At 37.1% G+C, this 20,216-nt stretch overlaps 1 protein-coding gene across 1 annotated transcript in view; it reads left to right on the top strand.

The window, feature by feature from the left end:
* Positions 1–20,216, top strand: part of PolrMT (mitochondrial RNA polymerase) — a 603,530-nt gene that overhangs the window by 522,990 nt on the left and 60,324 nt on the right. The window contains exon 29 of the mRNA XM_090391417.1: positions 11,755–11,827. Within this exon, the coding sequence (XP_090247543.1) occupies positions 11,755–11,827 (73 nt within the window). The remainder of the gene's footprint in view (positions 1–11,754; positions 11,828–20,216) is intronic.

Raw genomic sequence — 20,216 nt, 5'->3', positions numbered from 1 at the left:
TTTTCGTGATGATGCTAGTCTAGATGCATCGGTCAACATCTGCATGGTTGACTCGTCATCCCTTTTACCCTTTTTTCTTTCATTCTATTCTTTTACACACTTTCATTTGTTGTCACCAAATATCTAATATCACTCCACATATTCTTCATTTCATTTTGAATAACACTTTCTTCAAATCTTGCATTCCGGCAATTTACTCTCTGTCACTCCTGTAGTCTCGCTACCTCTCATTCTGCTGCACCTTACCTCCATTTTCATCATTTATACTTCCTTTCACTCCTTTAGTCTCACAGTTTTCATTCTGTTTCTTTCATTTATGCTAACTTTCATTCCTTTCAACTGTTTCACATTTGTTATCTTGTCATAATCTAACAGAATATCACACTTTCTGCAAATCCATACTTTCTCTTGTCTCTTGTTTAGTCTCTCCACAAAACATCTTTCACATTCTGCCATGCATAGATGTTGCACTCACAACACTGAACTATTTTTGAAAAATCTATATCATTAACGGCATTTGATTTTCACATAGATCACTTAGTCGCACCATTCATGGTTCACTAAGTTGTTGACTTTATGCATAGCACTATTTTGTTCTGTTCAAGGCAAGATTCAGAATTTCATTAAAAAAGTCAATAACAAATCCACAAGGCTATAAATTAAATTAAAGATACCAAGAAATTATATACTTGGTTAATCGTTTATCCAAGTGTAAGCAAACAAAGTTTGCACCTAAAGTATTTTCAGGACTGGAGAAACTCGTGGCTAATAATCATGCAGACACACTAAGTTATCATAAATAAACGTTAGTATATTAAAATACAAGCAATATCACCAATTATTACACAAAGTACTTATCTTTTCCGAAGCTCTTTTCCAACAGTAAGCATGTCGCAGTCCTACAGTACATATTTATGCTTGGGTATAGAATTGAAACATGAATACAGTGTGCCTGCTTACTTGCTAATCAAGCAAAAAAAAAATTCCAATAACCATTTCTAATCGAGAGTATTTTAAAAATATGGTGATATACCATTTTACTGCTTATATATGGAAAATATATTATTTCTACAATTATTTCTACACAGATTTAAGCTCAGCATCTTCTTGGATCTATCTCGCCCTAAGGAAACCTCAATAAAGGTTGAAACTAGTCTGGGTAGTGACCCATCCCTTAACACAAAGCAATATACATATCCAAAATAATGCGCGTTTCATTATGGCTTACTGCGGCAACTGATATGAAATCATCAGCATCTGTATATAACATAGCCATGAAGATACTTTGTGCACAAACTTTCTTTGGTTGGTACAGAATTAAAACAAGAATATAATACTTGTTTGTTTACTTTTAAAATGGTATTAAAATATTTTGGAACTTGTAACACTAAAATAAACCTTTAATATAGTACAGCAGCATTTCTCAAACTTTAATAACACTTGTACCACCAAAACCCAAATTGAAAACTTTCAGTACCACTTATTAAAATATGTAAGCACAAAATGAACTGCAAACTTTTTTAACATGGTGATTTAATTGTAGTCGATAACAATTAAATGCAATAAATCAGGAGAACTTGAATAGAGAAACACGTTTATTAGTAGGAATAACATTTTTTAATTTCTGATTCTAGGAATGTTTGTTACAATATGCTTTAAAACATAATTGTAATATTGTAGTGACACACATTAGAAAAGCTAAATGAAAGGAAATGTTGATGTAACATCAAATTATGTGAGCAGGCGTGCACGACATAGATTACCTCTATTGACTCAGACCTTTACTAAATCTTCAACACTGCATAGTAACTTACTAAAGCAACAATGTGTACTGACAGCATCATGACTATGTAAAAAAGTTTTCCAAGAAGGATTAGAAAATAACATGAGATAACACACTTGTGATTTTATGCTTTCTGAGAAATATATAACTGCTTGCTCGGAGGTTGAGCAAGAGCTTTTGAAAATCTAGCAACTCCTGCTAGATTTTATAAAGATAGACAAAACATCTAACTGCTTATCCTTAGAGGGGTAGGGGTTATTTTTAATGTTTATTTTTTATAATTTCCTAAATTAAAAAAAAAGAAGTCCATTATTCATGTACTACCAGTGGTATATGTACCACCAGTTGAGAAATGCTGCAAGACAGCATTTCATTTATTTATTTTTTCTTTATAATTTGCCATATCTCCATTACAGCTAGAAACCAAATCCTTGACACTTCATTTTACTGATTTATTACTATAACACTACTGTGTTATAGTCATCATCATGCATATCAAGGATTTAGGCCTAGCGTGGCCTGTTCCAGCCTTTGAAGTCATCGTTGAATCTTTTAAGAGGACGTCCTGGTTTTATTTTCCCTAATGGCTTGTTTTGGTAATCTTTCTATTTTCATTCTTTGAACGCGTTCCATCCATTTATGATTATATTTTTTAATTTTTCTATTACTGATTCTTGGTTTAATTCTTTCATAATTTCTTCATTTCTTTTGTGATTAAATAGAGTATACTTTGCAGTTTTTCTCATAAACTTCATTTCTGCTGTTATTAATCTTCATTTGTCTTTTTGTTTTATTGTCCAGATTTTACTTCCATACAATAAGACTGGTAGGGCTAATGTATTGTATACCTTTAGTCTGGTTTGGTTTAAATATAGAGTTAATTGCACCTGTTATTTTTAAATATTTTGCAATTTTTAGGTTTATATCTTTTTCATTTTCATATGTGATCATATATCCTAGGTAGTTAAATGAATTCACCTGTTCTAAGATCTTGTTATCTATTACTATTTTAGTTCTTACTGGATCTTGTCCTTTAAAAGCTATAGTTTTTGATTTTTCTGTTGTTATTATCATACCATAATCTTTGGCTATCTCATTTAGATCTAAAATAACTTTCTGTAAGTTATATTCAGAATTTGTAATTATTATTTGGTAGTCGGCAAAAAGGAGAGTGTTTAAGTTCACAGTAGGAGAAAGTTTAATACCTTGATGGAAATTTTTATTCCATTTTATTATTATTTCATTTAGGTAAATATTAAAGAGAGTTGCTGAGAGGGGGGCAACCCTGTTTGACACCTTGGTTTATCTCTTTCGTATATGATAGCTCATGATTTAATCTTTGTATTTGATTATTTTCATATATACTTATGATAGCTTTTAGGATATTATTTGATATTTGTCTTTCTTTTAATATGTTAAACTGCTTCTTTCATCATCATCATCATCGTCATCATCAAATTCCTACGATGTACCCTCAAGGGGGTGTACAGGATATGATAGTACTACATGAAAAAAATTACATCATTACTAACTTCCTATCTACAATTTTCCTCCAAATCAGTCTGTTACTTGTCAAGGCTTCAACATTATCAGATCTTATATTTCTATCATCTAAGGCACTTTGTACCGTATCAATCCACCTATATCTTGGTCTTCCTCTGGGTCGTTTTCCTACCAACCTGGCAGAGAACACTTGTTTTGCTAATCTTTCTTCGCCCATTCTGTTTAAGTGACCATACCACCTGAGATTAGCTCTGCTAACGAAATCTTGGATGTTGACAATGTCAAGTTCTTTCCTAATATCCTCATTTTTAACATGATATTGCCATTGATGCCATCTGTTCACGCCTATAATCTTTCTCAGGACTCTCAGATCCATAAGTTAAAACTGGTTTGAACACTGTCTTGTATACAGCTAATTTAGTGTTCCGACTAATTTCTCTCTTATTCCATATGAATTTATTCAATTGACTTCCTACCATACCAGCTTTGCTGATTCTGTTGTCTATTTCTATATTTAATTTACCATCTTCAGTAAAAATCGTGCCTAAGTAGCTGAAATGTTTCACTTGTTCCACAGGTTCTCCATTCACAATACAATTGACATTTTCACTGATTCTGCCTATTTTCTTTGTCTTTTTATTGCTGACCTTCATGCCATATCTATTACAACAGCTATTCAATTTAGTCAGAGAATCTTGCAGACTTGTAGCGGATTTATTTAGAAGTATAACATCATCCACATAAAGCAAAGAGCTGACATTAACATCTCCAATTTTGATATCATGTTTAATACCACTTTCCTTCATAATGTGATCCATATAGATAATGAATAACATAGGGCATAATGTACATCCTTGTCTCACACCAGATTTAACATTAAACCATCTTCCTGTACTTCCTTAAATTCTAACTGCTGACTTACAACTCAAATAAAGACTACGTATTGCTTGATATAATGCCCCATTGACACCATATAACTGTAGCGTATTGAATAGCTTCTCTCTTGGCACCTTGTCATATGCCTTTTCCAAATCGACAAAACTTAAATACAGATCTTTGTTATATTCCGATGCTTAATCGACTATTTGTCGTAAAGTGAAAATCTGATCCTGACAGCCTCTATTTGGTCTGAATCCAGCTTGTTCTTCACCAAGCTTTTCTTTCACAATTCTTCTCAACCGTTTCTCAAGTATACTTGCATAGATCTTGCCAGGAACACTCAGTAGGGAAATACCTCTATAATTCTCGCATTCAGTTTTATTTCCCTTTTTATATATGGGTACTATGAGAGCTCTACTCCAATCATCGGGAATTCGTCCCTCTGTCCAGGCTTTCTGAACTATGCAGTGCAGCCACTGTAAGACTCTTATACCACCATACTTCAGCATTTCTGGTCGAATATCATCTACTCCTGCTGCCTTTCCACATTTCAAGCCTTTGATGGCTTTTTCTACTTCAAGTATGGATATGTATTTCTGACTGCATGCCTGGTCAGTGTTTTTTACCACTGCGCTGTCATCACTGCTTGTTTCATTTAGCAGTTTTTCAAAGTAATTACTCCATACTTCAAGGATATCTTTTTCTCCGGTTTTCATGTCACCTTTATCATCTCTAACTCCTTTTACAGCACTCTTTCCTCCATTCCTTAGCTTCTTCAACAACCTCCAGAATATTTTGCCACCTTCTTGATATTTATTTTCTATATTCTTGCCAAAGTCCTCCCATGACTTATGTTTAGCTAGTTTTACACAGTGTTTAGCATTTTTGCATTTGTCTCTGTATTCTCTAAGAGAACAAGCTGACTTATTTGACAGGAATTTTTGATATGCTTTCTTCTTTTCCTTCACTGCCTCTTTAACTTCCTGTGTCCACCAGGGAGTTCTGATTTTTTTATCCTTACAGACAACCTCACCACATGCCTCTCTAGCAGAATCAATCAATGTTTCCTTCAGAGTTTGCCACTGAATCTCCAAGGTTTGATTCCTGTTCTCAGACTCTTTCATTTTTTCTTCAATAATCTTTGTGTATTTTAGTCTACAATTCACATCTGAGAGCTGCTCAACTTTTATTCGCTTTAAAACTTTCTTACATGTTATTCTTTTCAATATGAAATTCAATTTTATCCTACTCAAGACTAAATAGTGATCACTTCCAATTTCAAATCCTCTGTACACTCTAGTGTCCTGCAGCAGGGAGAAAACATCACTATCAACAATAACATAGTCAATGAGACTTTTCTTATTCCTAGCCTCTTCTCTCCATGTGAATTTGTGCACATTTTTATGTTGGAACATGGTGTTAGTAATAACCAGTCCATGTCCTGAGCAGAAATCCAACAGATATTTGCCATTATTATTAGCTTTGCTCTTTTCTCCAAAGTTTCCCAAAATATTTTTGTATGTCTCACAATCATTTGGTACTCTGCTATTTAGATCCCCAACAAGGACCAACTTTTCCTTTTTCATTGTGTCATTTGCTTTTTCTAAAGCCTCAAAAAATTCCTCCACTTCTACCTTAGTAGAGCCTTCTGTGGGACCATAGGCACAAATAAGTCTCATTGTCCAGTTCCTCCTTCTCATATTTGCCCACATTACTCTACTTGAGACTGACTGCCATTCAAGAAGACTAGCCTCGTATTTTGTGTTGAATACTATGGCTACTCCTTCTTTTCCTTGATTGTCATTGCCTGAATATAACATTTTGTATTTATTGCTCACAAAGATCTCACCAGTTTTTGTCTTTTTTGTTTCAGTCACTCCTATTATGTCGATCTGGTACTTATCTAATTCCTGAGCTAGCTCCATTTCTTTGCCATTCAGGCTTCTTATGTTGATAGTACCGATCTTTAACTCTGGTGATGTTGAGTTGGGGTTTGTTTTCAGATTTGTTCCAGTAGCTGACTCTTCGCTGTTCGCCCTGGTTCCCTGGCGAAAACAACGGGGGCCTTGTTTAACCAGGCGATGCCCCAGCCGGCATGAAATTTTGTCATGTTGTACCATCATTTTTTATTTTGGTTTAACCAATAAGAATACAATTTGGTCGGCTAAATCCCAAATTACCAGCCCATCCTCATTCGTTCAGTATCCAGGTAGATACCCAATAGGGTGCACCACGAGAAGGTGAGGATTGGACATTAGGTCAGAAGTCCTGGTCGGCTCTCCGCATTCCTTTAAAGGCTATGTGGAGGTCTCCTCTCAGTTATACAGCTTTGACCTTTAAGCACCCCCACTGCTTCTTTTAACTTTGTGAAATGCTTTTTCAAAGTCAATAAATGCAATATGTGTTTCTAAATTATATTCTCTTCTTTTCTCTATTATTAATTTTAGGCAAAAGGCTGGGTCTATACTTGATCATCCTTTTCTAAATCCATTCTGTACTTCTAAAATAAAGTTTGCAGTATATTTCATTAATTTGCTATTTAACATTCTGCTATATGTTTTGTAACAGGAATTTAGTATTAGTCAATAGTAAAATTCAATATTATCCTGTTCTCTTCCTTCTTCTGGGGCATATAAACCAATTATTGTTAAATAACCTCTATCTATTTTTATTCTAGCTTCTATTATTCTTTCATTTCATAGTTTATAATGTTTTAACTATTTTGAGAGGGAGTTATGAATCCAAATCATGACTCCTGCTTGTGCTCTTTGGTCTCTGTCAACTCCACTGTATATCACATTAAAATTTTCAGTTCTCATGGTTCCTTTTAATTTCTTTTTTGTTTCAGTGATTACTGCTATTTTAAAATTTCTTTCATTTAATATTTGGTCTAATTCTATTTCTTTATATGCTATTCCTCTTATATTCCAGTTTCCTATATATATTATATTTTGTCGTTTCTATTTTCGTTTTACCTTATCCATTCCAGGGTCATTTTCAATAGATTCATTCCGATTACGTATGTTCTCCATGTCAGGTGATTAGCCTGACGAGGGATAGTTCAGTGGTAGGGCTGCTACCTTAAGGCTACTGAACTGGCCTTCTTCCAGATTTAAACCCATTGGAGGAATAGGGTATATTGAAGGGGAAAGAGTAGATTATAGTAGAATACAGTAGAATTATAGTAAAAGTTTATAGAGGGGACATGGTTATAAGGCCAGAAATGTAAAGCTCCATGGCCCTCGGGTACTCTAATAGTATAAGGGTCATAAAATAAGAAGAGTTGGCTGATAAGGCCTTATAGGAAAGATTAAAGTGAGTGGATCTTCCTCAAATTAGAAGAAGAAGTGGATAAATCCAGCTAGGGGACCACGGGAGTGTGCCACTTCCCTTACAATCAAGATGATTGCTTCTGTTGTTCCACGAGTTCTTATTCAGTATATTTGGACCACCCCACCACACACACACACACACATATTCCAATTCATTTACTCGGTGAAAATGATATGGAGATTAATAAGGTTTGAATGACTAAAGACCGAGAATAATAAAGAATGGGGTTTAATAATAACACTACTAGTTTTGTTGATAAACAACTTCTTCAGGTGTCTAACTACAAAGAATTATATACACAAAAAACTACAGAAACATTACCTAATAACGACAACAGATCTAGTATAAACTGTGGTATAGTTTAAACTGGATTACGTGCTACAGTTCCAGCTGTATGTAACTGCGTGCAAGAGATATCGCGAGAACGCCAGTACTGAACAGTAGAAATGTGCATATCAGATAAATTGTAGCTAAGGCTATTATTCAGGTGGGTTGAATCAAGTGAAATTTTATCTCTTTGCCTTTTATCAGTTCCCTCTCTCCTAAACTGGCTAAAATTCTTAAGGAATTCAACATTAAAACTACATTTCCTAAACTCCATTCCATCCTCAGTCGACCTAAAGAAAAACATCATTTCCTTCAGTATCCAGGAGTTTACAAGATTATGTGTAATTGTGGAAAGCCTTACTACGATCAGACAGATAAATCTATCCTTCCTTTTCCGTGTTGAGGAACATCAAAGAGATATTTCCTACAACAGAACCCAAGCTAGTGCTCTCTTCAGCTATGTCCTTTTCTCTCTAACCTCCGATGAAGGCCACCAACATCTTATAGACTGGTCTCAAACTTCAAACATACATAAGTGTTATAACGAACTTGAGAGACGCATTCTCGAATCTAAAGAAATTTCACTTGATTCAACCCACCTGAATAATAGCCTCAGCTACAATTTATCTGATACGCACATTTCTACTGTTGTGTCGGAAAAAGTGCTGATTCACTATTGGTGAGTCATCCTGCTTCCGACCCAACATACGGTAACGATTAGATCTAAGGATAAGGACATACATATGCTCACTCAGAAGTATGTCTAACCATCTTTAGTTGTAGATATTAAGTGATTTTGAGAAGTCCATAATTAAAATTGATAATGTCTGTCTAAAAATTAACAAGGGAAAATTATGTATCAGTACTGAAATGTTATTATTAGATGTATATAAGATGATATATGTATTAGAGCCATGTCAAAACAGTTCGGAGTTGCGGTGACCAATCGGCCGCCACTAAGAGCATGACGTAATCATCGAGAGAGGGTGCTCGCATTTACAATATAAGGGCCGGCACGAGATTCAATGGCTTCTCTTGTTTTCTGTTCCTGCGTTCCTGATCCAAGTCCTGGATAGCTGCAGAAGCTTACTGCCGGTACCCAGCAATAATCTCCCGGTTGCTGTACGTGCCATGCCGAGTATAGTCACCGAAGGAATGAGGTCGGAATTCCAGTAAAGAGCCGTTGGTTAGTTATGTCAACGTGTAGTCAGCAAAAGGTGAACCTTTCGAAGATGATAGACGTAAGTCGCAGATGCCATGAGAATACTTGGTGAGAAAATGCGGAAGTGTAATCAAGGAAGTCTCAGCAACTCCATGAAAAGACAAGAATGGTAATGTACAAGTTTTCATACTCATTTTGAATAGTAACCAAAGAAGGAATAGGAACCAAGGAATTAGGGAGCTCCACACATTTAACTTTCATATAATTCCTAAAGGACTGTTTTTGGACTAATATGTCTATGTCAAATAAGCTGGTGCCACTCTAAGCTTGTGCTGAGAAAGGAACCAAACCTTCAAACTGTTTATTTGGAAGAACACTTATGATATTATGTTAGAAATTAGCTTGAATATTAACTAATTTGGGGGAGGATAAAGCCTGAGCATAAATAAGAATATTATCATCATCATCATCATCAAATTCCTGCCATGTACCCTCAAGGGGTGTACAGGATATGACAGTACTACATGAAAAAATTACATCATTACTAACTTCCTATCTACAATTTTCCTCCAAATCAGTCTGTTACTTGTCAAGACTCCAACATTATCAGATCTTATATTTCTATCGTCTAAGGCACTTTGTACCGTATCAATCCACCTATATCTTGGTCTTCCTCTGGGTCGTTTTCCTGCCAACCTGGCAGAGAACACTTGTTTTGCTAATCTTTCCTCTCCCATTCTGTTTAAAATATTATCCCATGTTAAAATACAAGACGGAATACGTCTGATATGCTCTACACAAGGATTGTATATAACTATGTGCATGTGTTGTTTTTTTATATGTGGGAACTGAGTAACTCTGTATGAATTAACAGAGTCTGAACATAGTAACAAAAAAGAAAGTGTGGGACTGTTAGAATAAATTTAGGAGTAGATATTTTGGGTATCTTAACATAAAAGGGGGGGGGGGGGGAGTTCAGACTCTTTAGTATTGAAATTACTATTTAAAGTGTATATATGTAAATGTTTAAAATAAATATATTTCTTTAACCCAAAGTTCATGAGTCTGTCGTTTTCTGAGATTTGAATTACCACTTATTAAACTTTTGGACCTGCATGAGTAACGGGGGAATCCATTGCCACAAGAAAAAGGGGAGGGACCACGACTGTATATCACGTGATTCCTTTAATATTTTGAATTGTTTGATTGTGTATCAGAATTCAGTTGCCGGCTGGTGCAGTCGTTTTAAACAATTATAAATTTGTCGGCAACAGAATAGCTGATGCCCTTAAGTGATAGATAATAGAAACCTCGAATATAAATAAAAGGGACGAAACCAAGACATAACACTACTGTTCAGTACTGGTTTTCTTGCGATATCTCTCGCACGCAGTTACATACAGCTGGAACTGTAGCACGTAATCCAGTTTAAACTATACCACAGTTTATACTAGATCTGTTGTCGTTATTAGGTAATGTTTCTGTAGTTTTTTGTGTATATAATTTGCAGTTAGACACCTGAAGAAGTTGTTTATCAACAAAACTAGTAGTGTTCCTATTAAACCCCATTCTTTATTATTCTCGGTGTTTAGTCATTCAAACATTATTAATCTCCATATATACACATACATGGTGGGCTCCCTTATCTGCCACCCAGGAGAGACATGCTCTCTTGGGGTTACAGGGCTCCCCGAAAGGTGTTTTAGTAGTTTTGTTCATTTGTGTTCTTTTTTCTCCAATTGGAATTGTGTGTCCGGTTTCACCAATATATGGTAACTTACATGTGCAATGGATTCCTTATACCCCAGGGAGGGCAGGGGATCCTTGGAGAGTTGAATATGTTTTTTAATTTTATAAGCGGTTTAAAAGTAGCATTAAGGTTGCAATGGTGTAGCATTCTATTTATTTTATCTGATAATCCTTTGATGTATGGAATAGCTGTGATTTTACTGTAATCTATATTATTTGCATTTTTAGAGATTGCTTATTAGAGCAAATTGTTATAGCTCTGTTTTTGAGGATGGTAATTACTCCAAGTTTTTGTGAAGTTGGTGATAACAGTTAGCGCATATGTATTGGCTATTATTGTGGGCTTGTGGTAAACAGTGAAGGATAGACTACCTGAAGGAAGACGTGACAAGTGTATCCAGGAAAGAATGTGAGTTTTTGATTTTCATTAATGATAAATTATATTCGTATCAGTTGTTTAGGTGCTGAGGAAGGTGTTTAAAGTTTTGGTGGCTATGTGGCCAGATAATGAAAACATTATCAACGTAAGCAAACTGTTGGTTTTAAAGTAAAGGAATCTAGAATACATTGTTTAAAAGCTTCCATATAAAAGTAAGCAATGGACAGGGGGATAGTAGTAGTGAGCCCATGGCTCTAACTTCTTTTTGTGGGTAAAAATTATTTTGTCACAAAGTAACTCCAGAACTAGCATGTGGACAAAGAGAGGCCATAATATCAGATGGAAATTTATTCTGTAAGAGAATTGTGTCACTGATTGGGACATTTGTGAAAAGGACAGAAATGTCAAAATGCTTACAAATCACTCAAGGATTTGGAAGTAAAAATGGTAGTTTATTTTATTTATTTATTTTTGCTTAAAATTACTCGGGGAATCATTCTTGAAGTCTGGCCATTCCTCCTTGACAATCCTGTGCTTAATTTTATGGTTATTTTATATATGTATATAATTCTATATACAAGTATAAAAGAGATCACTAATACAATTGCTTTTTTCTCTCTTTCTTTTTTACCATTTAAGGCAAGGAATAACATTTGTTGCAGTTCATGATTGCTATTGGACTCATGCTTCTAGTGTAAATATTATGAACAAGGTAATGGTTTATACTGTAATAAATATATGCTGTATTTGCTTATTCATCAACATATTGAAGTTTTTTGTGTATTAACTGTATACTGAATTTTATTATTTCTTAGTTCCTTGCAAATATTGGCATTTGGAGGAAGAGGAGTTTGTTCAGCACATTCACTAGCAAATAACACTTAAGTAGCTTTGAGATGTCTGTCTGTGTACCCACAAAACAATATAGATTGAGCCAGTTTCGATGAAACTTAATATTTGAGACTTTGAGGAAAACTTGATGAGCAAGTTTAATTTTTATTAAAATCAATAGAACCATCACTTTATATGAAAACTGAAATATATTTTTCATTCTGTGACTGTCATCTGTCATGAGTAACCTCACTGAGAGTGATTGTGCATAGTCTAATTATCTTGGGAACCAGTGATTTAATTTCACCCAGAATCTCACTAATCACCTGCTGTTTTGCTTATTTAGGTGTTAAGTAACATACCTTAATATTGCAAAAGCACCTGCCATGTCACATCTATCCTAGCTTAGTTTTAGACATGCAGCACACTTCACATTCACTAGGTACCTTTAATAGTACATTATTATTAATTGCTGCTTTATAAACATATAAAGGCAACCATGGATAAAAAATTCAGCATGGATTCAGTTTATTTATTTAACAAATGATGCACACATACAGAAAAAACATCGCAGTCAGATTCTGAATCTATAATTAAACTTCATATTTAACATAAAAAAGTCCATATAAGTTTCAGGATAAGAGAACACAGGAGAGTCACCAGTGATGTGGTTAATGGTCTGAACTGAATTACTATACTTCGTGTGTAGAGGCTTAAGTGCTGTGAGGACATCATGTTGGAGGCTTAATGGATTTTTTACAACACTCAAAAAGAATTAAAATAGAATTTAATACTTCCTATATTTCGTCCTAGTCACTAGGACATCTACAGGGATTACAAAAACAATTAATGTAACATGCACACACAAATCTTACAATATTAAGTGTGCATGTTACATTAATTGTTTTTGTAATCTCCGTAGATGTCCTAGTGACTAGGACGAAATATAGGAAGTATTAAACTCTATTTTAATTCTTTTTGAGTGTTGGAAAAAATCCATTAAGCCTCCAACATGATGAATTACTATAGTTATAATACGAAGAGTCAGTCCCTTTCTATTTGTGGTGCATCTGTTTGCATCTTCCATTTCCTGTCCTGATCCAGTTTAGTGTAGATCATAGATGTCCTGGAAAGTCTAAAACCCTTGAGTCTGGCAGTTGGATGTGGAATAGTCGTGTAAATTAGTGATGTCTTTCTACTAGTATAGTTTGCAATATCAAAGGCTTCATGCATTTGCACAGCAGCAGGAAAGTTGTCTAGGCTTCATTCTCTGAGTTGCTGTATGTGAGATATCTTCACTATGGGGTCACTGTTCTCAATAATATTATTCCATAGGTTGCCTAAAGCTCTTTTTCTCCATAATGAAGGAGGAGCAACATTACTAAGTGAGTGTTGGAAGTTAGTAAGTTGGTTGATTTTATTATTCCAGAGATGAAATGAGATGCTCTGGGTTGCAATTGCATACATAAATTTCCATGAGACAGCACTGGGGATGTCACAGGCGTTGAGAGTGAAAAGCAATGGAACTAGCACAGATCCTTGTGGAAGACCATTCCTTTAGCTTATGGAATTATTTTAGCTTTACTTCTGAAGTCATTAGAATATGCCTGAATCCATTTATCTGACAGCATAATATTTACAAGATTAACAATCTCAGTAGAAGTTATGACCCCCTAGGAATTTCAGAATTAAACCTTCCCACCAATTAGTGTAATAAGCTGCATTTTGTTTTTTTCTGGTTTCAGTTCAACCGATCTCTTGCTGTTTCTGCAACCTTTCAATCTTGCTTTATCATGTGGACTACATGCAAGCACACACTTTTTTTTTTTATTCAGGTCTTCTACGGTTTCCTTTCCACCACCACCACCACACTTTTAGTACTATCACCAATATTTACATTTTCCGGTCTTATATCAATTCTCTCTACTCTACTATCACGCAATTTATTTTCTCCATATTCATTTTCAAAGCATTTATTGCACAATCTCTCACCATTTCCACTCTCCTTCCATAAATCTTTTCACCATCTCACAAAATTATGCAAATTTAACTCATCCAACAAAGCTGTCTTGATCACTATTGTTCTGCTATGCATAGGTACCATACTGTTGGATCTTGAATGAGGACTCTTTCAACAAAAGAATCATTCATTCAAGATTTAACAAGAACACAATAAGTAATAAAATACTTGTACTATTAGCAAAGTAAGCATATTATATGAGAGAACATGTCACATTTTTTACCTTAGTAAGAAGTAAAAATAGAAGAAAGATTGTATGTCTAAACATAAATATATTGTTTAAAACGTTAATGTTTAATTATGCTCTATACAAAAACGTGTATCTGAGTGCTAACAAGAGTCCAAAGGTTGCTTGCTGACCACCGTCGATGACGTAAACCCCTAGGTGAAGGCGTTTGTTGAAAGCAAATGGAACTCGCGTTCTACAAAAAGAGTGCTCATCGAGGAGAGAGGTATGATGCCACTTCATAAGAGCGAATAGGAAGGTGCCTTGAATAAGATTCGAATGTGGAAAGAGGGCACTGTGACAGGATAAATATGAGTTCATGTGTGTTTGAACCCCCCTGTTTTTTTCTGTTCTGGTTTTTCTCGTGCTGACCGATCGGCAGCAATGGATGGGAGTCTACTTCCCGGTTGCTAACTGAAGGAGTCAGGCATGCTATACACGAGATGACAGCAGTTCTCCAAATTGGGCCATCGGTAAAGCTTTCGCCGATGTTGAGATAGTAAAGGATTCCTTTTGATGGAGGTCGAGCTAGTGACAGCAATCCATGAGATAAGTGAGTGTCCAGCAAAGAAAAGTGGCCGTTTCGTAACGAACACATGACTTCCACATGGCAGCAATCTACCGTAGCAGAAAGATATCCCCTCACAAAGGACGGACGAAGGAACCACAACATCTTCACGTCAAGGTGGTAAAGTACTGAAACTTTTTTACCTATGTAATAATTAACTTTAGAGGAAAGAAGGAACAAGATTCTGACTAGAAAGAAAAAGAACTTTAAAGTAACTTTGTGCTCAGTGATTTAAAGACTGTGTTGGACTGGTAGTCTGAGAACTTAAGATTGTGCAGTTCCTAATTTAATGTAAAGGAGTCAAAATGACAGAAAGTTTAGTTTAGAAATTGATCTTATATTTTGTGCTATGTGTGAACTTAATTTATTCCTGGAATGTGAATAGTATGCTTGTCAGTTTGAGTAATTTTCTTATTCTGTTTAACTAGTAATTTAGTAATGAAATTATTGAATTTTGCTTTGATATGTTAAACTTAATTGTAATCCTTTTAGCTATTTAATAAACATGTTTTTCTATCTAAGCCTGAGTTTTATCTGAGCATGAGACTGATTTTACCACTCATAAAATTACGGACTTATGCATAAGGGGAATATAAAGAAAGTTAAGAGCAATTTTGGCCATGACTGTATGCTAAGATTTCTAAAGCTACTTAATTATTTTAATAAAGTTAGGTAACACTTGACCTCCGGGAAATTTTCTTTGGACAAGAATTTTCTGTCCTAAAGCTCTAACTGGCGCAACTAAAACAAACAAATATTGTCAGAGCTTGAAAAGGGAAATGCTTCCCAGAGAGATTGTTTAGAGATTTATTCTTAGTTGGCACAGGAAAGATAATAGTAGTGAAAATACAGCAAAACAACAACTTTAACAATGCCACAGCTGACACGATGTGTCTAATCCATAAAATAAAGGAATTGGATCAAGCACAGTGAGTTGGTCTTAGTCTCATGCACAGCAATCAGGAAATTTTGGAAAGGGAACTTTGAAAACTGACTTTTGTGTAATAGTGTAAGCTAAAAGTACAAGTACGTCTCTTCCGTCTAGCTCCGAGTTAAATGACTCGGAATTCTTTAAGACCATGAGCCCCCAACAGATTTTTCCTCAGTTCTCAGGAGAAGGGACTGATGATGTGGGAACATTTTTGGGATACATAGAAGAGCTTAGGAGGGTTGGCCATTGGAGCGACCTACAGCTCCTCACACTGATACGTGGCAGGCTAATAGGGAACGCGAGGAAAGTTTTCAACTCGCAGCCCATCTTAAGAAGGACCCTAAGCTATGAAGAATTTAAAAAGATACTGATCTCTGAATTCTCTTGGAAAGGAGGAATCATTCAAACACTTGGAAAACTGTACAATTGCCTGCAAAGAAAAGGGGAAGGAGTGACTAGTTTTGTGAATAGAATATTGACACTCACCCAAGAATTGAGAGCCTCACCAGAGGAAGGAGCCCATCTTGAGTGGATGGCACTCAAATAGTTCCGGTTGGGCCTCTCCTGTGAATTGCAAGAGAGTGTCTACATGAAGAGAGTAAAGAACCTTGATGAGTGTTACAAAGCAGCCAGAGAAAGAGAGAGGGTGTTGAGGGACATGGCCCAGGCCACTGACTTGAGGAAACTAGTCCTAGAGGAATCAACGAAGAGACTCCCCGGAAGGGCAAGAACTGGCTGGCTCCAGAGGTAGACGCTGAGGGTAAGATCTATAGAATGCAGAGCGTGAACTCAGCAGAGTACAAGGTGAAAAGAACCTCACCCTAATTGAAGGATTCATAGAAGGAACTCCTTGCAATTTCTTACTAGATACAGGAGCCCATGTATCAGTTATTCCATATTCACTGTTCAAGAAGCTTACCACCCTGAGTGCCAACAACTTAATTGAGCTTCAAAACCCCCATAAAATCGTGGGCATTGCCAGGATTGAGCTTTCTTCCACTACCAAAATAAATGTAAAGATATCCATGCCTTGTTTCCCTGTGAGCCTTACGCACGACCTGATAGTTCTCCCTGAACTTCCAGACCTGAGTAACCAGATTATATTGGGTATGTATTTTTTAGGAAGAAATCAGTTGGTGTGTGACTTTGTAAACCAATCATTATCCCTCTGTGGGAGAACTTTCCAACCTAAACACAGTCTTGACAATAAGAGCATAACAAGTGAAACTATGCAGATTGATGTGAGTTGGTTGGAGAAGAATCATCATGAGTGGAAGGAAAGGCTTATCCACAATGCCATGGAATTGCATGACTCCAATCTTGTTAAAGAGGAGCTCAAGGAATTTTTCCAGTTAGCATACAGGCAATATCCCAAGGTATTCACAGAAGGGATCAGTCCCCTCTCTTGCACAAATGTGACAGAGCAGACAGTTCAAGTCACCTCAGAGACAGCAATATATGTAAAACAATATCAAAGCCTCCTGAAACACCTGGACAGCTTAGAGAGGCTCTTGACAGAGTATGAGAAGGTGGGCATAATTGAAAGATCGAACTCCCATTGGAACAGCCCCTTCATACTTGTGGAGAAATCAAATGGAGACCTGAGAATCGTGCTGGATCTAAGGGAAGCCAACAAGGTGACCAAGCGAATCAATTTCCCTGTATGCACGATAGAGGAGTTACTGGTCGGCCTGGAATGAGCAAGAATATTTTCGAAGTTAGATCTGAACTCTATTTTCAAATCCTCCTTAAGATGGAGGACAGGCAGTATTTTGCTTTTACCACCAAATGGCAAAAATACTAACTGTGCCGACTTCCCCAGGGAGCGAGGAACTCAGCCATGAGTTTTTAGAGTCTCATGAACACTGTGTTAGCTGACGTGTTAGGTAAAGGAGTCTTGTGCTTCCAGGATGACCTGCTGATTTACTCATCCACCTTGAAGGAACACAAGGACGTCCTATTGAAGGTTCTGGACAGACTAAGCAGAGCCATCTGTCACTCAAGTGTTCGAAATGTAAATTTTTCTTGAAGAAAGTAGAATACTTGGGACGTGGTGAGTGAAGCAGGGATAGTCCCTTCCAAGGGTAATGTGAATGCCATATTAAGAGCAAAGCCCCCTTCCACAGTAAGACAAGTTAGGAGATATCTGGGAATGGTAAACTTTTATAGGAAATTTATTCCCGAGTGCTCCAAACTTATAGATCCCATAGTAAGGCTAACAAAAAAGGGGATGAAGTTTACATGGGGGGGGAGCAGCAGATGGCCCATCAGGCTTTGACCATGTTGCCTGTGCTCACACATCCTAAGCTCGGACAGACATTCTTCCTTGCCTGTGTTGCCTCTAAGGACATTATTGCTGCTGTACTAAAGCAAGCAGAGGGAGAAATCTTCAGACCAATTGCTTTCATAAGTAGAAGACTGTCTCCCTCTGAAAGAAACTATTCTGTAATTGAGAAGGAGGCTCTGGCAATCATATACAGCCTTAGAAAATTTCGTTACATGTTACTGGGGCAACTCATCATCTCAGGTCAGACCACAAGCCTTTATCCTTCATTTCATCTATGAAGGATAAGAATCAAAGGATTGTGTGCTGGTCCCTGGAAATGCAGGAGGAGTTCAATGTCAAAATAAACTATATTCCTGGAAAATCGAACATTGTGTGGCCGATTACCTGTCTAGGTTACTAGACCCCAACCCGGAGGAGGACTCCTACGCACATGAGGAAGACATCATCCTGGTACCAGTGATCGAAAGGAATAAGGAAGGGAGCCCCACCCCTCCAACTTCAGACCTGGGGGAAAGCAAGAAATAATTCTTCTTCTTCTTCTTCTACTACTACGCGTTATTCCCACTTCCCATACAGGGTCCGCGTGTTACTTTAGATGCGACTTCTTGTTAGTACTACTCCCAACCGACCCGTCGCCTGGTCTGCCGCTGGGGGGGGGGATATATTTTTGACTGTAGAGGCATATGTTCATGGGGCCGGTTTGTCTGTTTGCGGGATGAAAAACGCCAGATAACTAGCGGGAAAAACCCTACTGACTGCGCCCAAGACCGGTTAACTTGGCTATGCCTGAGGAAGATCCTCAAATTCCTCACGTCTGCAACGGGAATCGAACCTGGGACACTCCTTCCCCAGACATATGGTTGCGAAGCGCAAAGCCACTAGGCTAACTATGCGGTGGAAAGCAAGAAATAATTGAACACCAGAAATTGGATCCAATGTAGGGGGGGGGGGGGGTTTGCACAAAAGATTATCAAGTGGAGAGGGCCTCTCGCTCAATCAAATGTTCTATGATACCATACACATGGATAAGGACGGTCTTCTGTTGTCAAAACAAGACGTCACAGGGAGATGGAAAGAAAAAATTCTAGTTCTGAAAGTCATGATTCCTTGGGTGCTATACACGCTTCATGACGTGGTCCTAGCCGGACATCAGGGTATTCATAGAACCTGGAAGAGGGTGACGGACAGGTACTTGTGGAAGGGGATGAGAGATGATGTTGAGACCTATGTGTCTTCGTTCCAAGTATGCCAACAGAAATCTACCTTTACTGGCAAAGCTTCCCTCCAACCATTCCTGCTCCCCCTCACACGCCCCTTTCAGACTGTGGCCATGGACATTGTGGGACCTCTTCCCACCACCTTGAAGGGAAACAGGTATATACTTTTCATGATTGACATGTTTTTGAGGTTTCCTGAAGCCACAGCGATGAATGATCAGATGGCAAAAACCATAGCAAACAAGCTTTTGAAGCTGGTTTTTTTAAGATATGGGACACCCGAAAAACCGTTTTATCAGACCAAGGCACTAACTTCACTGCCGAGGTGATGCTGCAACTCTGCAAGTTGTTGGGGATAAAGAAGCTGTTTACTATCCCCCCCCCCACCCCACCACCACCACCACCATCCTCAAGGAAATGGGATGTGCGAGAGAATGAACCGGACCTTGAAACTAACTCTCCAAGCTAACAGAAGGGTGAGTTTCAGAATGGGACACTCACCTTGCACATACCCTTTTCACTTGCAGGACCGCTCTCCATGCTGCCACCAAGGAGGCACCTGCGGTTGTGCCCTACGGGTTCGAGCCTTTATTCCCCAATGATTTCAGAAGTTCCAAGGCAAACACTGGGTTCCCAGATATCAACGAATATCTGAATAATCTCATCAGGGAAAATAGAATAGCGTACGAACTAGTGACAGAATCTAATAACATGTGTTCCCAACCTGCCAGGTCATACACCAACAAGTTAAGGAAGTACAAGGATCTGAAACTGGGAAATTTGGTCCTACTGGAGCAGAACTCTGGAAGAAAAGAGGGAGGAAAGTTTGGAAGGGATGCTGCAGGATGACGTAACAATACCAATAGCATATCTCTGTCTATCTCGCACACTTATAAAACAATAAATTCACTGAGTATTATTAGCAAAAATTTAAAAAAAATTACTTCTCTTTCCACTACATTGTGAATTGATGACTTTCCAATATGCACTGGAGTTTTGTTGCTAGACAGTATATTTAGTG

This window comes from Typopeltis vanoorti, chromosome 4 (genome assembly GCF_054136105.1).
Source record: "Typopeltis vanoorti isolate ZY-2024b chromosome 4, IOZ_Tvanoo_1.0, whole genome shotgun sequence".
NCBI lineage: Eukaryota > Metazoa > Arthropoda > Arachnida > Uropygi > Thelyphonidae > Typopeltis > Typopeltis vanoorti.
The sequence above is the reverse complement of the archived record's forward strand: the minus strand, read 5'-3'. Positions and strand labels throughout refer to the sequence as shown.